This window comes from Myotis nattereri, assembly GCF_964212035.1.
Source record: "Myotis nattereri genome assembly, chromosome: 2".
Taxonomy (NCBI): Eukaryota; Metazoa; Chordata; class Mammalia; order Chiroptera; family Vespertilionidae; genus Myotis; species Myotis nattereri.
Window position 1 is genome coordinate 209,567,541 of NC_138076.1, and position 19,560 is coordinate 209,587,100.

Here is a 19,560-nt window from a genome sequence, read left to right on the forward strand (position 1 = left end):
TAAAAGCCCCATAATCCTACCACTCCGCTCACCACCTTCACATAAAGCAAGGTTCACGCGTTCTCCATTACCGTCAAGTGTCCTCACGGACTGGAGGATCCTCGGCAAATGAAGATGCGGGGGGGGGGGGGCACGACCACTCCGATGGGTCAGTTAGGCTAAGATGAGTGTGGGATGAAGAAGAAAGAGGGAAGGGTTAGAAATGGCCCAGGGAAGCGAGACCCTGAGCAGGTCCTGGTGGGATCACAGGCTCATTTGAAGAGGCTTTCTGAGAGGCGTGGGGAGAAGGGGACGCAGATGGGCGAGTGCCGTTGGGCCGGCAGCAGCAGGACTTGAAGGGAAATGAGCTCCGTGTGAGATGAAAAGACCTGCAGTTATTTATAACCTGAGGGGGTCATTTTCTGGATGAACTCTAAGTCCTCCAGAGACGGGATTCTGTGGGTCCCTGGGATACAGTTCAGGGTCAGAAGGGAGATGAGGATGGACAAAGGAAGGACCAGAGAAGTAAGATGCTACAGCAGAGCCAGGATGGTGCCAGAAGGGGCCAACTCTGAGCCCAGACAAAAGGGCTGGCAGGTGAGCAGAGGTGAGGTCAGCTGGAGGAAAATAATGTTTTAAATTGGGTCTTAAGTTTGCTTACCTGAGGCTCGAGGGCTGGGCACTGACGTTTTAGTTGCTATCTATAATTGTCATTTTTTTTGGAAGAGAAAAGGGAAAGGAGGAGGCAATGAAAAAAAAAAGCTTTCTCTCTTCTTCCTGATTCTTTCAACAAATATTTCCAGTACTTCCTCCTTTTGCATGCACTCTTTCTGATGATCTCAGTAAAAACAATTCAAAGTCAAATAATCCTTACCAGTCTCAAATTCTTTTAGAGGATAGGTAGAGAGTAAGTAATGAAAGACGTAATGAATTTATAAGGAACGAGCTAACAAGTAACGCATGTTATGAACTTCGCACAGGCTGCACCCCTGCGGGGGGGGGGGGGGCCCGGTATGTTTGGTCTCGATTGTAAACGGCACCACAGAAGGATACAGGGTACATGGCCTTCCAGAGTCTTCCTTGCGGCATTCTGCTTCCCACTCGGTGGCAGGCCCTCCTCCACTGGCACCATTGGCAAAGCGGTGACATTGATGACAACCATATTCTTGAAATAAGCCATTGCCTAGTTTCTTGTCAACTGACAAATAGTGACTTTCCACTGCTAACAGCCTGTCATTTCTCACTCCAATCTTGTTCGCTGTTCAGCCAGCCTCCTGGAAATCACACACAGCATAGAACAGCCGTGGGCAAACTACGGCCCACGGGCCGGATCCTGCCTGTTTGAAATGAATAAAACTAAAATAAAAAAAAGACTGTACCCTTTTATGTAATGATGTTTACTTTGAATTTATATTAGTTCACACAAACACTCCATCCATGCTTTTGTTCCGGCCCTCCGGTCCAGTTTAAGAACCCACTGTGCCCTCGAGTCAAAAAGTTTGCCCACCCCTGGCATAGAACTATCTTAGCAAACACAAGCCTGCTCCACTGGCAGGCAGGGCTGCTGGAATAAAGGCTTTTGTCTGAGAAGCCCATTGTCAAGTGAGGATTTCAAGGCATGTACACTTGTTGTTTCTATCTGCTGACGCCCACCCCCGGCCCCACTGAAAATTGTTGTTCAGTTGACCCTTGAACAATACGGGGATGAGGTAAGGGTACCCCCATGCAGTCGAAAATCAACACATATCTTTTGACTCCGGAAGTTGACTACCGATAGCCTACTACGGACTAGAGGCCTTACTAGCATAAACAGTCGGCTAACACATACTTGGTATGCTATATTTTCATATACTGTACTCTCACAACCAAGTAAGCGAGAGAAAAGAAAATACTGTTTAAAAATCATAAGGAAGAGAAGGCAAGCGAGTTTCCAAATCAGAAATGAAATCAAATCTTTCTTGCCTCTCTGAGCCTCCCCTGGAAACCTGAGCTGTGGGTGAGGTTCCGAAGACCCCTTTCCGCTCTCCGATGCTATGATTCCATGATGCGAGTGCATCTCCTCCGTGTGAGGGCCCTGATCTGCCCAAGGCTCTGCTCCTTCTCAAAAACTGGCCCCACCACTACCCTTCCTCCTGGATATAAACGCTAGGGCCAGGTTGCTGTCCCGGCTCCTTGCTTCTTGCTCATCACTACTATCTGTGGGCCCTCCACGGCCAGAGCCTGGTGGCAGAAGCCTGGTTATAATGAAACAAAAGATCTGCCCTCAGGCAGCGCATACATAATGGAAGGAGAGCGAAAAGGTCGAGTTTGGAGGAAAGCTTCACCAAGGTGCCCTTTCACCAGTCTCCTTCCCTCTCCTGCTCATGCCTTCCGCTCCGCACTCTTCTCCCCAGCACTGCCCTACATGCCTGCTCCACTGAACTACTTTCTGGTCCCTTCCATGCTATGCTTTGTGCTTTATGCCTTTACACCTGCTGTTCCCTCTATTCAAAGCTCAGCCCGGGGGATGCATCTTTTGGAAAACCTTCTCTTTTTTAAAATGTGTCCCCCTTTTCCCCTCTTGACCCCGTCCAGCTTGCCTCCCCACCCCCACCCCAGGCCTTCACCTCCCTATCGGAAAGCCTTCTTGAATTACTCCAGGCAATTAGTACCACCTGTCCGCCCTGAAGCCCAGAATTCTGCTTACAGAACTTAAAATACTGAACTGGAATGATTTGCTTCTACAGCTTTCCCCATCAGGCAAATTACTCCGTAGAGATTATGTTCACTCAAGATTTGTTTCCATTTTAGACTCACTCGCCACACTTCTTTCTAGGCCAGAGAGGCTATCCATTTTGGGCTACCCCAAGCCAACTGGGTTACAGGAAGAGCTGACCCAGGCCCTCCCTCCTGCTCCCGGCCTTGCGTTAAACAGGCAAGGGGCAGAGGGCAGAGGGCAGAGGGGAGGCAGGTGCATGCAGGGCGTCGCACTTTGCTCCTACCCCCGCCCCAGCATGACCGGCCAACTACACCCTGTTCTCTGACAAGCCAGGCTTAGGGCGACCCTGTCACAAAGCCTCCTGCTTTAGTTTAACATTATTACTCCTGCCTCACGGGAGAGCTGAATATTATGCTTTCTAAGAGAAATGTTTAAAATACACACTCTGTTCCCTGCTGAATTTTCATCGGCCATTTCAGGAGAAGTATTCTCTGAAACATGGCACGTTTCTATCGTCAGTACTGGAGGAGGGAAAAGGACGCGCAGGGAACTAGCTTCATTGAGAACCGCCCTGTGCCCAGCACTTTGTGGGGGCCTCTGACACGCTAGGTACTGGGGGTAGATGAGCGGAGACTAAGAAATGGCTGCCCTCAGGGAGCACAGATTCTGGCCGCCGAGACTGGACTGTGCCGTTTAAAGTTAACGTGCTCCGCCCTGGCCGAGTGGCTCCGTGGGTTGGAGCGTCTGCCGTACACCGAAATCTCGTGGGGCCAATTCCCAGTCCGAACTTGTGCATCCATGTTTCACTCTCACGTCGATGTTTCTCTTTCCCTCTCCCTTCCTCTCTCTCTAAAATCAATAAAAGCATGTCCTCAGGTGAGGATTAAAATATATATAATTGCCCTAACCGGTTTGGCTCAGTGGATAGAGCGTCGGCCTGAGGACTCAAGGGTCCCAGGTTCGATTCCGGTCAAGGGCATGTACCCTGGTTGCGGGCACATCCCCAGTGGGGAGTGTGCAGGAGGCGGCTGATCAATGTTTCTCTCTCATCGATGTTTCTAGCTCTCTATCCCTCTCCCTTCCTCTCTGTAAAAAATCAATAAAATATATTAAAATATAAATATATATAATTAATCATAAAGTTAACATATTCTAACTTAAACAGGTTGACTTCTGTTCAGTTTAACCTTTGGTCGTTCAGTGACGAGTGACTGAGCCCAGCAGTATATTCCTGCTGCGGAGCGGACGGTGAGCTGGTCAGACTTGATCCCTGCCCTAATGGAGCTTACGTCTGATCAAACTATCATATTCAGGAACCGTGGAGGATAACTCTGACCACTTCTTTGAAGGGAGGCTCCCAGTGCTATGAGATGACATGACAGTGGGCCCTGACCTAGTCGACACGCTGCCAAGTGGGAAACTCCCTCTAAGCAAGAGGGGGCAAGAGGAGAAATGCAGGAAAAGGCTAGACCTGGGCATCCCCGTAGCCACGAACCACAGGTGACAAGTCATCCCTTGGAATTTGGTTAATGTGAGTGAAGAACTAAACTTTTTATTTTAATTTTAAAATGAAGGAGCATAAATCTGAATATATTAATGATATGTAAAAATGAGAATATTTGAGCTATTTGGAGTTAAATAAAATATTCAAATTAACATCATCTGATTTTTTGTTGTTGGTATTTACTTTTTACAACATGGCTACCAGAAAGTTCTAAAGGACCTGTGTGGCCCACAGGTTCCCATGGGGCAGTGCCGGGCCGGACCGTGCAGATTTGGGTTCCAGGACAGCGCAGTGGGGTGTGGTTGGAAGAAAATCACAGCTGGAACCGGGGACCCATGGGTCCTGCCGGCGCACCTACTACGCACCCAGCAAACACCCCGAGTGACCCCGAGCTTGTTTCCTCATTTATCTCATAATAAACACACTGTTGGGCCTCCGGGGAGCTGGCGTTGGGTCTCCGTAGCTCTCTGGCCCGTGCTCCCTGGAGGCCCTGAAGCGGGCCCTGGGCACAGTTTCCCCTCTGGTAGGACCGGATGAGATGGGGGCGGGGCGGGTTACCGTGCTTCCGTCCGTCCGTCTCACCAGAAGACTTGGGCGGAATCCGACGAACTCGGGGCGGGTTTCGTCCCGGGTCCCTCAGGGGACCCCGCGAGGTTCTGGGTGAGACAGTCGACCCCCGTGGCCCCCACATCCACCAGGAAGAGGTGCCCTTTGCTTTGTGGTCTTGGGGGGAGGAGGGAGAGGAGCCCCATTTTGCTCCTGTGAGTCCTGGGGTTCTCCAGGCAACGCCCGGCGCAACCTCCACGTCCCCCGGCCCCACACAATGGAACCTTCGCGAGCCGCTGCCTGACGCGGTTACCATGGGGACGGCCCCCGCGGCCGGGGAGACCAGACCAACGGGTCTGTGGGGAGGCCGAGTGTCGGTCCCGTCCCGTCCTCCATCGGGGGGACCTGTGAGTGACTCCAGGGGACAGTCCCTTTGTGGGGTCCCTCTGGCCCAGCGAGGGCAGCCCTCGTGCGTTCCTGGTGCTTCGGGAAGGTCCGTGTAGTGTCCGCGCCGCGCCGCGCCCCCCCCTTTCCCGGTGGTAGGTCCCGGGCGGGCTGCGCACGCGCGGGCCGGCGGTGGCGGCGGGCCGGCCGGTGGTCCCGGCGCTGGTTTGGAACCCGGCTCCTGCGGCGGCTCAGGTACGTCTCCGCCCCGGGGTCTCCCGAGGCCTGAGGCCGGGCGTTCCCCAGGGACCAGGGTGTTCGGCCGGCTGGAGCCGGACGGCGGGACGGACGGAGGGCGACGGACGGATTCACCGCAGGTGGCCACCGCCCCTCCAAGTGTGTTTCCTTGATTGTAAATTGGGATAGTGATTATTCATTTATATATATGTATATATATGTATATGTGTGTGTGTGTGTATGTGTGTGTGTGTGTATGTATATGTATATATTAAATTTATTTCAGGGAGAGGGAGAGCAGCAGAGGTAGAAACATGCCCGCCATCGGGCCACGGTGCCCTGACCGGGAATCGAAGGTGGCCTCCTGGTTCATGGATCAGCCCTCAACCACTGCGCCACACCGGCCGCGTGTGATCACCGCTTTGGGTTGGCTGTGAAGGGCGAGCAAGGGAACGTTTGTAATCTACGGTCAGGTGCATCCACCAGCCCCGGTGGCCTTGCCCCTGCGGGGCATGGACCTGCTTGGCTGGCTCTGAACTGGCGGGTGTGTGGGTGTGTGTGTGTGTGTGTGTGTGTGTGTGTTTGTGTGTAGACACGGATCCCTTTGAGCAAAGACTCGCCTTCTTGTTAGACTAAAATACGATAATGACATTGTGGCCCTTTGCGAACTGTAAAGCTCTGCACAGCGTTGAATGGTGGTCGGCACCAGCGCGGAGGAATAGGCCGTCTCTTGAAGCCCAGTCCCACCACCTTCCCACGGTGCGATGGGGGCAGGTTCCCTAGCTGCTTATGTACAAGGCATCCAGCAGTGCCCTGGCCGGTTTGGCTCAGCGGGTAGAGCGTTGGCCTGCGGACTAAAGGGTCCCAGGTTCGTTCTAGCCAAGGACACATGCCTGGGTTGTGGGCTCCATCCTACCCCCTCCCCCAGGAGGGGGCGAGCAGGAGGCAGCCAATCAATGATTCTCATCATGATGTTTTTATCTCTTTATCCTCTCCCTTCCTCTCTGAAATCAATAAAAATATTTTAAAAAGAGAAAAAAAGAAAGAAATCCAGCATCGGGCCCAGCCACAGTGGACCCGCAGGAAGAAATAGTAGTTAGTGTTCGTGACTGCGCCCTTTTCTTTTTTGAGTTAAAATCTTTCTTTCTGGATATTCCTGTTTCATTCTTGTTCTGCCCGCTACAGGCATCAAATTAATCGCCCTCCCTCTTCCACCCGTTTTATTTTTTCTCCAGCAGGAGCCATGCCAGGGCCTTCCACGGTGTTTTGGATGACGTGGTAGCACAGCTTAAAACGCCCTCAGCATCTCGGTCCCCACTGCTGTCCGTCCACCATTAGCTGCGAGCGTTCTGGTTTGTCCACGTCCTAAAGTGCCGTGCCCAGGCCCAGAGGCCTTCATTCCACAGCCTGTGTGTCCACTGCTTTTTTCATCACAAACACACATCTACTAGTAAAACACTCGTGAGCACACACCCCTGAATATCTTTATTTTCATTTATTTAGAAATCATATATACATATACTCTGTATTGTATATTGTAAAATGTCCAAAGAAACTTTTAAACTTTTATCATTAATTTTAATGATATTAATTTCTATTTTTTAAAAATTTTATTGTTTTTTTACAGAGAGGAAGGGAGAGGGATAGAGAGTTAGAAACATTGATGAGAGAGAAAGATCCATTAGCTGCCTCCTGCACGCCCCCCACTGGGGATGCACCCGAAACCAAGGTACATGCCCTTGACCGGAATCGAACCTGGGACCCTTCAGTCCGTAGGCCGACGCTCTATCCACTGAGCCAAACCGGTTTGGCATTATTAATTTCTACATCATTGAAAACAGCAGTTTTTCTACATGTTTTTATTGAAAAGATACCTTGCTAATTGTGATGGATTTATACTATGAGTTAGTTAGTTAGTTAGTTAGTTAATCCTCACCCAAGGATATTTTTTACATTGATTTTCAGAGAGAGCAGAAGGGACGGGGAGAGACAGAGAGAGAAGCATCAATATGAGAGAGGCACATTGATTGCTTGCCTCCAGCACATGCCCCAACCAGGTACGTGTGTTTGACCGGAATCGAACCTGGGACCCTTCAGTCTGTGGGCTGATGCTCTACCCACTGAGCCAAACCGGCTAGGGCTGAGTTGTTTTTTAATGATAGTTGATATAAAACCTTATTTCAGATAGCCTTGAAGTTCCCTTCTTTTTTGGTCTGCTTCTTGTCAGATATAATTACTGACAGTCCTTGGGTTATGTCGGACTCAACATATGTCGTTTCGTGGTTACGTTGCCATCTGCCATTTATAAAAAAAAGAAAGTTCTGTCATTTCGACGTATGTACATATGTGCTTTATGTTTTTTATTATTTATTTACCACAAGTAAAAAAGGTCAGGAATTGTTTTCTTTCTTTTAATTTTGTTTTACTGTTTCACTTCATTGCTGCTGTGCATGTGCTCCATGTGAGTGACTAGGTGCTTATGCCGGTGGGTTCCGACGTACCCCGAGGACCTACTGTAGCTCATAAAGTGGCGAAAGAGGGCCTCAGACCTAGGACTAGGGGGCGGGAGAGCTCTGCTACTCTCCTCTGCCCCCTTGTGCTCTCACTGTTGTTGTAGTCTGTCTACAGTTTCTTGGAATATTTTTAAGCTACTTGTGTGTAATGAGTTAAAACTGGGTAATGTATGGGAAGTAATGAACCTTGACCCCTGTCTCACGCAATATACGAAGTTAATTCCAGATGATCATAGTCCTAAGTGTGAAAGTTAAACAATAAAAATTAATATATGAAAATGTCATTTTTAGAGTAGGAAAATTTTCTTAAATAGGACACAAACACTAATCATTAAAAAAAAAAAAAAACATCGTAAATTAAATTCCATTAAAATCAAGAACTTCTTTCATCAAAAAGAAACCAATAAAACAAAAAGGCAACTTTCAGACTAGGAGAAGATATTTTCAGTATTCCCTGTATATACAACAAAGAACTTATATTCATCATATGTAAAGAACCCTTACAAATTAATAAAATAAAATAAAAAAGATAGACAACCCAAAGGAAAAAAGGCAAAAACTTGAATAAGCATGTCACAAAAGAGGGTATCCAAATGTCCAGTTAGCATATGAAAAAGTGTTCGATTTAATTAGTAACTAGGGAAAAGCAAATGAAACGCAATGTAATCCCACCACGTATCTTCCAGAATGACAAAATAATGATGGGACAGCCCTGGCCAGGGTGGCTGATTTGGCCGGAGCATCATCCCACACACTGGAAGGTCGTGGGTTTGATTCCCTCGTCAGGGCACATACCTATGTATGTGGGTTTGATCCCTGGGGGGCCGATTGATACTTCTCTATCTCCCTTCCTCTCTAAATAGATTTTTTTAATTAAAAAAATAAAATAAAATGGAGTCTAGGCAGTGGCTGTTGCCTAGTGTGATTCTTACCAGCGTATGGGAGTATGTTCCTTGCTCCCAGACTGTAAATCTGGTGATGTCAACTGTGACAAAATTTAAGACCGGCAAGTTAGGCGCTTGCCTGTGGGTAACATAACCCGCAGAGCCACGCACACCTCTGTTCACAGTCCAGCTCCAGCTCAGGACCTTCGTCTTTCTGGACCTGATCTGTCAGGTGGGGGTGATGGGAGCTAAGCAAAGGACGGCGAAACTTGAGACACGACATGCAGAGGTTTTAGCGCACTGCCGACCTGGCACGTAGCGAGCAATCAGCACGTGGGAGCCGTTACCAGGATGGTGAGTAGCCACCTACAATGTACGTTTCCTGGTTTCAGGACAGTGACATACAATCACGGACCCGGCTGTCTGTACCCCCGACGTGTGCTGCCGGGAGCGCTGACGGTGCCTCAGGCCGAAGATGCCTCTCTTTGGCAACACGTTCAGTCCGAAGAAGACGCCCCCTCGGAAGTCTGCCTCGCTCTCCAACCTGCATAACGTGAGTGTCGGTCCTCGGGTCAGCCCGGTGCGCACGGGACAGGGTTGTTGGGTCTCTGTAGGGAGTGGGGTTCTGCAGAGGTGAGCACGTAGGAGAGCACCCTTTCACTCCTCTTGCCGTGGCTAAAGTCAGTTTTAACTCCTACTCGCTCAAGAGCCTAATAAGCAGTCAACCTCGCGATGATTTCTGGCTCCAAATATTACCCAGGGGGACTTCACTTTAGTCCCAGGGCGCGGCCAGGAGTCGACTTAGTCGTGTCTAAGAATCAAATCATTCTGAAAGGATGTTTGCCGCCGTTAATGGCGTTCAGAAGGGTATGTCACAGCCCCCGCGCCGTTTCTAAGCTCCTCACGGGCAGAGCGGTCACATTCTTCTCTGAGCACCCAGGCCTGGTTCTGTGCAGGGTGGGTGCTCAGTGCGTTGTAGAAACATCAGAAAAATACATTAAAAATACATACCTAGCTTTTTCGGAAAACATCCTGGTATATCAAGTAGTATGTTTCTTACAGTTGAGAATTTTTTGTTGCACTTGATTGTCTGATTTTTGTTTTGTTTTTTTTAAATATATATTTTATTGATTTTTTACAGAGAGGAAGGGAGAGAGATAGAGAGTCAGAAACATCAATGAGAGAGAAATATTGAGAGAGAAACATTGATCAGCCGCCTCCCGCACACCTCCCACTGGGGATATGCCCGCAACCAAGGCACATGCCCCTGACCGGAATCGAACCTGGGACCCCTCAGTCCGCAGGCCGACGCTCTATCCACTGAGCCAAACCGGTTATGGCTTGATTGTTTGATTTTAAAAATATTAAATGTGCTGGGTGATGACTAGAGGAAAGAAGTGCGTTATTGGGGTCCTGTCGTTAGGAGAGGCGCTGGGCCTGGAGCCCGGGTGCCGGCGCCTTGTGACGCTAGCACGCAGTGTCTCCCCACAGCTGGATCGGTCCACCCGCGAAGTGGAGCTGGGCCTCGACTACGGAACCCCCACTATGAACCTGGCGGGACAAAGCCTGAAGTTTGAAAATGGCCATTGGGTAGCAGGTGGGCTGATTTCCTGCCATTTTGCCCAACAAGATGATGGAGGGGCTCCCCCCACCCCCTGGTAACGGCTGGTCTGTCTGCCCCCAGAGACTGGGATCAGTGGAGGCGTGGACCAGAGGGAGGCCCAGCGCCTCCGGAGGCGGAACCAGCAGCTGGAGGAGGAGAACAACCTCTTGCAGGTGAAGGTGGACGTCCTGCTTGACATGGTGAGGACGGTGATGGGCAGGGCTGCCTGGGCTTGGCTTTGGTGGGAGGCTCCGCCCCAAGTCGGTCCATCCAGCTCGTACCTCTGAGTGCCCGTTGGCCCGGGAACATTGAATCCAAAGATACAAAGGCAAATCGGGCGCAGTCCCTACCTTCAAGCACTCATGGGCGGCGGGAGGGGGCAGTAAGCGCAATGCCCGTGCCTCCTGGTAGGGCAATGGGTAGAGTCTGAACAGGGCCTGGGGTCAGCACGTGATAGAGAGTGACTCTGTGGAGACGGAAGGGCGCACCTAGGAAGGGATATGTGAGCTGAATGTGGAGCGATAAGAGGAGGGCAGGGCTGGGCTGACGCAGTCCAGGGAGGACCGCCTGCTCCTGCGCCCCACGGGCACGCGTCAGTGCCTGGCGGCACCTGCCCACACGCACTCTGCATCGGCCTCCGTTTCCTGTGGCTGTTGAGAAGCCAGCAGCCTGCTGGGCCTGGAGGTACAGTGGAGGCTGACGGAGAGGCAGGAGAGCGGGCAGGGAGTGGTTGGAGCCTGCGCTCGAGCTCGCCGTCCTGGCTCCTGGCCCAGCTCCACGCTGCTCGTGTGTCTTCAGGCAAATTACTCACCTGATCTGCGTGAAGAACTCCGCTTCTTCAGCCATAACATAGACACGACGGCGGCTGCGCCCTGTGAAGTTAATAGTACAGTGAAGCTGGGGCGTGGTGGGTTGCTCAGGAGTGTAGCTCCTCTTTCACAGCCACTGACCGTTAGCGACGATGGCTCTGTCCCTGTCGGGAATGTAAGTCCAGGGAAGGGCCTGATGAGGAAAGTGGCGCTCTTTTCGAAGCATCGTTATGGGAGCTGCAGCCCAGAAGCAACCAATCCTTTAGCTTAGAATTACCAGCATCTGCCGTTTTCTCTTTTTCTTCAAATTATAAGAGCAAGTTTATTTAGACATTTACGGAGGTAGAAGTGAGCTGGCTGGGCTGTGTGGGCTCAGGAAACAAGTGACAGAAGCAAAGGAAGGGCCCTGGGAGCTGGGAGAGGGAAAGGCAGAGGCAATGCTCTGAGGAAAGAGGGGGGGCGGGAGGACAGCGTGCTCCCAGCCTTCTGTTCCCTGAGGCCTGCCGTCCTGAACAAGGTCAATGCCAGGCGATCCCAGTGACCCAAACCGCCGGCAGAGTGGATTGTGAACGCTCTTCAGTACTCGAGATGGTTACGTTCTGCCCGGTCACAAAGGGGTTCCTTCCTGGAGGCTGGCAGGCCGCGGTAGAGAAACGCCAAGCGCCTTTACCCGTGGGCAGGGCTAGCCTCGCAAACCTGAACGCAGCCCACAATGTCCTCTCTGACAGCCCGCTGCTTTCCTTCCAGTTCTCTGAGACCACTGCCGAGTTCCAAATAATGAAGAAGGAGCTGGAAGAACTGAAGAGTGTCAACCGGAGAAGGAAATGAAGACCCCAAGACGTTGGTTAGGAGAAGAGGGAGAACTCGCCTGACCGGAGGAGTGGACTATAGCTGAGGTTTTTAAGCTGAAATGGTAGATTAGGCCCCTGGAGAGAGGACCACAAATGGGGCCAGAGGCACTGGCACCCTTGAGTTCACAATGGAAGGGTGATGACATCCTGGAGGAAATCGGGGTTCCAGGTCGGGGCAGTACATAGCAATGTCCTCTGGCTGCCCCGCTCAGGGAGGCCACGCTGTGAGCAGGCCTCTGAGGTCTGGAGCGGTGCTAAGACTCTGGGTGCTCTCCAGTCACTTCACATATAAACGCACTGTCCCAGCTTCACTCTCACTGCACGGGCTCTCTTGGGAGAAGCAGCTGGAGTCCACCAGAGCCTCCCCTCACACGGTGTTTGGGGCGTGGCCCCAGTTCTAAAGAGCGCTGACCTCCGCCCTTCAGGCCCCCCTCTGTGTGCTTTAAAGAGTGTTTGCTCCCCAAATCCACGTCCTCTGGCTTCAGTTTCTCAGCAGCATCACCAGTCTTCTATGCAACACTATATTTTTTGCTACTTTCTTGTTTATACTACTTTTTCCCCTTTTTTTTCAATAAAGATTTTAAAAATAAAAACAAAGTGTCCTTTTAAAAAATATATTTTATTGTCCAGACAGTATGGCTTAGTGATTGAGTGTCGATCCAGAAATATATATATATATATATATATATATATATATTGATTTCAGAGAGAGGAAGGGAGAGATAAACATCAATGAGAGAATCATTGATTGGCTGCCTCTTGCATGCCCGCTACTGGGGATCGAGCTTGAAACTCAGACATGGGAATTGAACTCTGACCTCCTAGTTCATGGCTCGGTGATCAACCCCTGAGCCATATACTTCTTTAAATTAAATGATGTTACACAATCTCCATGACCAGAGTGAAAAAAAGAAGCATCAATTCTTGGAGAAGTGGAACCTGGAGTCTGAGCTGTCCCATCAAAGGCAGGATTTTCAGGTTGTGGGAAACGTCCCCGCTGCAGGGGAAGCACTCCAGCGTCTGGGGCCTTGGCAGAGGCTGCCCTGGGACAGACACCGGCTGTCTTCCCCATTCCCTGCTCTCTGGGGAGTTGGGACTATCCTGGTCCTGGCAGGGACCAACGAGTTGGGGTGGGGCTGGCTTCCTGGAGGGGGGGTTTGGTGCCTGAGTCTGAGCTGAGCTGCTCTGGCTGGAGGAAGGAGCCAGCCGGTCAGTCAGAGGGATTCAGCTGCCAAAGAGGGAGGGCACTGCGGGTGGAGACAGTGCCCAGGGATGGCGACCATGGGCAGCAGTACCTGCCTGGGGGGCTCAGGTCCTTGCACACATTCTCACTTCCTCCTCAGCTCAGTCCTGTGGAGCACAGACTGTCAGCATGCCTATTTGCAGACAAGGAACCAGACTCCAGGAGTTTCAGAACCTGGGCTAGGATCACAGACTCGCAGCCACAGGGGAGGAGGAGCGAGGTGGGGGATGGCCCCAGCGGCTGCTGTTTGTAGTCCATCCTACTGCCCACTCGATGGGGGATGGGTAGAAGCTCCAGCCATAGGATACAGATACACACAGGGCATAAGGCTCCAGGCGCAGGCACTGGGGCCATGGAGTTTGCTTGTTCCTAGGCCACTGTGGTTGGCAAACATTAAAAGAGCACCCTTGATGCCAGGTACCTATTTCTAATTCTCACGAGAATTCGTCCGTCGTATCATCCCCTGCTTTTAGCTGCAGAGAGCATCCCAGAAGGTGACAGCTGGAAGGGATAGAGCCGGGACTAAACCTTGGGAGTCATGAGAGCGGATTTGGTTGTCACAGTGATGTGGGTCCCCCTGCTCACCACCAGGGGCACCCGGCCAGCTGGAGCCTGAATGTGGGACAACTGCAGGGAAGAAGGACTTGTGAGCGATCATGGAGGCAAGCCGCTGGTGAGTTTGAACAGGGGAAGGCTGTGATCAACTTGGTTTCCAAAGGCTCCCTTTGGCTTCTCTGGTGAGAACAGACTGCAGGGGGCAAGGCTGGGACCAGGGAAGTGGCAGGAGAGGAAGTGAGTGGGCAGACTCTAGACATGCACTGAAGGTGGAGCCCACTGATGGGCTGTGGGGTGTGAGCAGAGCCAAAAATAATCCTATTGACAAAAGTCCCTTAAGTGAAAGGGAGGGAAAGTTATCCATATCACCACTCTAACCTTCCCCCCCCCACCCCCCCATAGAGATGCTATATACTTTCAAGGTCTTACTTTTTTAGGCAGACACATTCTTCAGGTTCTGGCTAAAATTCTTCCTCCTCAAAGCCTGTATTAACCAAATCTACTGCTCACGGGGCACCCGAGTAAAGAATGCTATCCAGGGGACATTTATTATCTCTTGTAATCACTACAACAATTTCATGACTTTCTGTGCTGAGTGTCAGATTAGAGAAGAATTGTTACGGAAGAGCTGAGGTAGAAAGTCCTGCTGGTGGGAGGGGAGAGAGTGCAGGATCAGAGGCAATAGCCAGGGAGTTTTACAGTTTGAGGCCTAGCAAGGGGTCCATATGCAGAACTGTCCGGATAAGAGCTAGTGTGTGTTTCTGTTGGGTGGGGGGTGGGAGGCTTCTATCTTTTTTAAGATTCTCAAAGGGATCTCTGCCCTCCACCAATCCAAATTAAGAGCTATTTTACCCGTTTCAAATTTAACAGGACAGAAACAGGGATGGTGGACATCGTGGATTTGAGGGATAGGGAATGAGAAGAGCTCAGGGGTGGGGTTTTAGAACACCCCATCTTCATCCAAAGGCAGTCCCCTGTGCACCAGGCACGGGCCATCATCTCTCACTTGGTTGTACCCTAAGTTGCGTGACCTGGCATCAGTCCACATGTCTTCTTTGCTGCCATTGAGCATTTCTCCTTCAAACCCTCCGTGCAGCCACCCTCCCCTGGTTCTCCTTCCTCTCCAGCAGCTCCTTGAACCTCCTGGTGTGGGGGAAGAGGCCCCCCGCTCCCCACGCCTTTAAAAAAATCTTTATAGGTATGACTACACTTTTAATTAAACATTTTATTATGGAAAAATACACAACATAAAATTTACCATCTTAACCGTTTTCATGTATACAACTCAGTGGTATTAAGTACATGCATGATGTGCCACCATCATCGCTATCCATCTCCAGAAAACTTTTCATCTTGTAAAACTGAAACTCTCACCCTAACCGGTTTGGCTCAGTGGATAGAGCGTCAGCCTGCGGACTCAAGGGTCCCAGGTTCGATTCTGGCCAAGGGCATGTACCTTGGTTGCGGGCACCTACCCAGTAGGGAGTGTGCAGGAGGCAGCTGATCGATGTTTCTCTCTCATCAATGTTTCTAACTCTCGATCCCTCTCCCTTCCTCTCTGTAAAAAAATCAATAAAATATATATTTAAAAAAACAAACAAACTGAAACTTTCTATTCATTATACTAATTCCCACTTCCCCTCCCCCCAGCCCCTGGCAACCACTATTTTACTTTCTTTGCTTTTAAGTATTCTGCTGACCTTTTAAAAAATATTTTTTTATTGATTTTTTTTTTTTTTTAAGAGAGAGAAAAGAGAGAAACATCTCCTGTAGGCCCCCTACTGGAGGTTGAGTCTGAAACCTGGACATATGTCTCCTCCAGGAATCTGGGAATTAAACCAGGGACGTCTGGGTGCATGGCATGATGCCCTCCCCTTGAGCCACACTGGCTCTGCGACCTTTAAATGTCTCATTGCTCAGGGCTCTGTCCTCTGCCTTCTCTTCCCATTCTGCCTTTGCTAGATCATCTCATCTACTCCCGAGGCTTTGAATACTCTGCACTGCCTGACTTCTCTTTTCTCCTTGTCCCATGGCAATTGTTAATTGTTGAAAGAGCTCTTTAGCCTCAAACATAGGATTTTTAAAAAATCATGCGTTGCTCTTGTGAATACTATAAACAAATGTAATGGGTTAAAGTTTTCCTAAAACTCCTTCACATTAGCATTGTGACTTTCTACTTGAAGTCCTGACGTCTGTACCTTCCACATAAGATTGCCTTTGCTATGTTGGGCTTCCAACATTTCATAAAGAGCCCGTAAAAGAATCAAAAGCCATTGGCACTGGGTTCCTAAGCTGCCCTTGCACTGATGTAGACCAAGCATGTCAAACTCCCGGCCTGGGGGGCCACATGCTAAATGAGGCACGTGGCCCCGCCGACCTCAAGTTTGACATGCTTGATGTAGATCTAGCCTACTTAAAAAAATAAACATGCCAAAACCGGTTTGGCTCAGTGGATAGAGCGTCGGCTTGCGGACTGAAAGGTCCCAGGTTCGATTCCGGTCAAGGGCATGTGCCTGGGTTGCGGGCACATCCCCAGTAGGAGATGTGCAGGAGGCAGCTGATCGATGTTGCTCTCTCATCGATGTTTCTAACTTTCTATCTCTCTCCCTTCCTCTCTGTAAAAAATCAATAAAATATATTTTTAAAAAAATAAAAAAATAAACATAATTCATAAGTGTACAGCCTGATGAATTATCCAAAATGAACACACCCATGTAACACCACCCAGGGCAAGAACTTTACCAGCAGCATCCCAAAAGTTACTCTCCTGCCCCTTCCCAAGTATTAACCCCTTCTCCTCAAAGGGATCACTATCCTTCTCACCATTGATAGATTTTGCCTGTTTTTGAACTTTATATAACAGAATCATCCAGTAGGCACCCTTTGTGACATGAAAACTTTTTGTAATCAGAGCTGCCCAGCCCATAGATGAATGAAACCGAGGGCCGTTATCTGGAGGAAGTGCAAGCCCTCCTACCCCCGAATGGGTAAGTGCAGATAAGGATTTGGATGGTGCAGTCCTGAGATTCTCCCATTCCACGGTCCATTGGCTAAAGATGTATATCAGATTATCCTTGTATATAATAACTTGTGGGGCACATTATAAAAAGAAGCATTTTCATCTATCATATAGGCAACATATTAAAGTATGGCGAACACCTAATTCTGGGGAGGGTGTGGGGAAAAGGCACTTCATTCACTATTGTGAAACTATATACTTTCAATGAGCCCTTGAAATACCTAGCAAAATTTTAAATGGTCATACTTTTCGGTAGCAAATTCACTTCCAGAAATCTATCCTCCAAAAATACAGTAACCCTGTACTGTGCCTCAATTTCTTCATTTCTAAGGTAAGGACAATAGTACCTCAGCATACACACAGTGCCCGCTCCGGAAGCGATAACTCTAGCCTTTGTTTTAGTATACTGGGTCTGTTTATTTGATGTTTCCCCAAAAGACCAATTAACCTTCAAATCTCTAACTTATCCTACCAAACAGCACACCACTCAGGTAAATGAAACTAGATGAGTGTTTCTCAAAGGGCGATCCCTGGGCAGCTTGTTAAAATGCAGGTTTCTGAGCCCACGCGGAACCCTCTGAACAGAATTCCTGCGGAGGGACCCAGACTTGAGCAAATCGCCGGGTTTTATTTCCCTGGAATCTCAGCCGCGTCCGACTGGGCTGAAGGCGGATGACGACTGCCGGCCAGAGGGCGTCGCTGTGGCCCCGCCCTCCCGATTCCAGCTCCCGGAAGGGCAGCTCTATGCTCGGCGCGACATTCGCCTCCTCTCTTCCGGTTCCGGTGTCCCTCCCTTCCTCCCTCCCCCCCTGCAGACATGGCTGCCATCGTCGCTGCCCCGGGTCCCGGTGCTCCCCTGCCCCCGGACGAATTGCTTCCGAAAGGCGATGCGGAGAAGGCGGAGGAGGAGCTGGAAGAGGATGACGACGACGAGGTACTGGGGCCCAGCGGGCGCGGCGGGGAGCGGGGGTCCGCAGCGGAGCGTCCCGCCCGGGGGTGTGGGCCCCGCGTGCTGCGGGATCGGGGCACGGGCGCGTCGTGGAGCCTGGAGAGGTCGGAGCGGAGGCGTGTCCTCGGAGGCGGAGTTAGGGGCCGCGCTGGGCCCGGAGTGCGCTCGCTCCGGGGACGGTCGGCGTGCCCCGGCGCGCGGGGGGCTTTCCGCTGCTTCGGCCAAGACCCCGGCCTCCTCCACCACAGCCAGACGAGACCCTGTCGGAGAGACTCTGGGGTCTGACGGAGATGTTTCCGGAGAGGATCCGGTCCGCGGCCGGAGCCACTTTTGATCTCTCCCTCTTTGTGGCTCAAAAAATGTACAGGTAAGGGACAAGGGCAAAGACGCCGGGGGTGCCTGGGGGGCGGTGCGGGAACGCGGGCGTTGGAAGGATCATACCTGGGTTGGAAGCCCGCCTGCCACCTAGATCGTGGAGTGACCTTGAACGTCTGGTCCCTTAGCCTTAGTCTCAATTTCCTTGTAAGTGGGGATTCTTGTTGGGTAGGATCGTTGTTAGGCTCGTTTCAGATTGTGTGAGATAATGAACGTATCGGTATCTTTGTAAGAACTCGGGAGAACGTTAAAATTGCTGTCACTAGCTACACAGCTCCCAGAACTGCTCCTCCTGTACTGGTAGGAGTATGGTGCAAGAGTTGGGTAGAGTATGTTTATCAAAAACATTGCCTCGGCGGCGTGAGGAATTTGGTTCCTTCTTGGTGCAGCTGTCTGGCTTTGCCTCCCATCCTGCTCACAATCCCTTTGTAGGTTTTCCAGGGCGGCCTTGTGGATCGGGACAACTTCCTTCATGATCCTGGTTCTTCCTGTTGTCTTTGAGACTGAGAAGTTGCAAATGGAGCAACAGCAGCAACTGCAGCAGCGGCAGGTGAGCTCAGAGACACCTGAGTAGACCAGCAGTTAGTGTGTGGGTAGAGCGTGGGATCTGGCCCATGTTTTAGGTTCTTGATTGTGCGGCCAGCATTGCTTTTGTAGACGGTCTGCCCCCATTACATAGGAGGGAAAATGAGATCCCCAGGTCTGCATGGCGCCTTACATCTTTCCTTTCTGTTCCAGATACTCCTAGGGCCTAACACAGGGCTGTCAGGAGGAATGCCAGGGGCTCTACCTTCACTTCCTGGAAAGATCTAGATTGTTACTGCTCTATTTGACCTGTCTTGGTGGGAGAAGTTTGAAAATTCAATACTGTTTGAACTGATTTTTTTCTTCTTTTTGGCACAAAAAATAAATCTGGTTGGGAAAATGTCCCGTTCGTTGTCTCATGGAGACTCCCAACTTGCAGCTGTGCCCTCCAAGCTTTCCTGGCTGACTTCTCTCCTCACTCTGACACCAGAGTGCATCGATGCAGATGGTCACTCCAGCTCCGGCCATCCCCTCACTCAGTCACTCCTCGCCAGAAGGTCTCCTCAGTGTCTGCTTGTGGAGCAGGAACTGATGCCCCTGGGAAGGATGTACCCCTGACCATTAACGACGGTTCTGTTTTGACATGCACTATATGAAATACAAAATGCATTACAGCTGTAGTGTGAAGGCAGCCACTGTGAATTTGTATGTTGGAAACGAGGGAGGGCCAGCAGCAGTTTTAACCACAGGATGGGTACTGTGGAGGGCAGAGCAGGAGCTCATGTCCTCTGTGCATTTTGGCCATTAGACCTGTGTGTCTAAAAGAGAAAAAAAAGTCAGTGCTCACTTTTGTAATTAAATATTTAAAATGATTCCAGCCAAGTGT

The 19,560-nt window shown here is 50.5% G+C and overlaps 3 protein-coding genes across 5 annotated transcripts in view; 2 read left to right on the top strand and 1 right to left on the bottom strand.

Moving 5' to 3' along the window:
* The window catches only part of FAM227A (family with sequence similarity 227 member A), a gene marked incomplete at its 3' end in the record, with an annotated part of 34,584 nt that extends 33,331 nt beyond the window's left edge, over window positions 1-1,253 (bottom strand). The window contains exon 1 of the mRNA XM_081084051.1: window positions 1,033-1,253. Coding sequence (XP_080940177.1) covers window positions 1,033-1,159 — 127 coding nt within the window. The 5' untranslated portion in view covers window positions 1,160-1,253. The remainder of the gene's footprint in view (window positions 1-1,032) is intronic.
* Window positions 1,254-4,764: 3,511 nt separating this feature from the next.
* CBY1 (chibby 1, beta catenin antagonist) lies at window positions 4,765-12,615 on the top strand. 3 transcript variants are annotated; one of them, XM_081085155.1, is made up of 5 exons: window positions 4,765-5,366; window positions 9,138-9,298; window positions 10,237-10,342; window positions 10,430-10,548; window positions 11,905-12,615. In XM_081085155.1, the coding sequence occupies exons 2-5, from the start codon at window positions 9,221-9,223 to the stop codon at window positions 11,983-11,985; spliced, it is 384 nt and encodes a 127-aa protein (XP_080941281.1). In that variant the 5' UTR covers window positions 4,765-5,366; window positions 9,138-9,220; the 3' UTR covers window positions 11,986-12,615. The 3 variants fall into 3 exon arrangements, with proteins under 3 accessions (XP_080941281.1, XP_080941282.1, XP_080941283.1); XM_081085156.1 differs by having other exon boundaries at window positions 5,287-5,507; window positions 11,905-12,590; XM_081085157.1 differs by lacking the exon at window positions 4,765-5,366 and adding an exon at window positions 6,689-6,809 and having other exon boundaries at window positions 11,905-12,590.
* A 5,017-nt stretch (window positions 12,616-17,632) lies between these two features.
* On the top strand, window positions 17,633-19,546 carry TOMM22 (translocase of outer mitochondrial membrane 22). The gene is made up of 4 exons (XM_081082733.1): window positions 17,633-17,759; window positions 18,023-18,141; window positions 18,582-18,699; window positions 18,888-19,546. The coding sequence occupies exons 1-4, from the start codon at window positions 17,643-17,645 to the stop codon at window positions 18,960-18,962; spliced, it is 429 nt and encodes a 142-aa protein (XP_080938859.1). The 5' UTR covers window positions 17,633-17,642; the 3' UTR covers window positions 18,963-19,546.
* The last annotated feature ends 14 nt before the right edge of the window (window positions 19,547-19,560 follow it).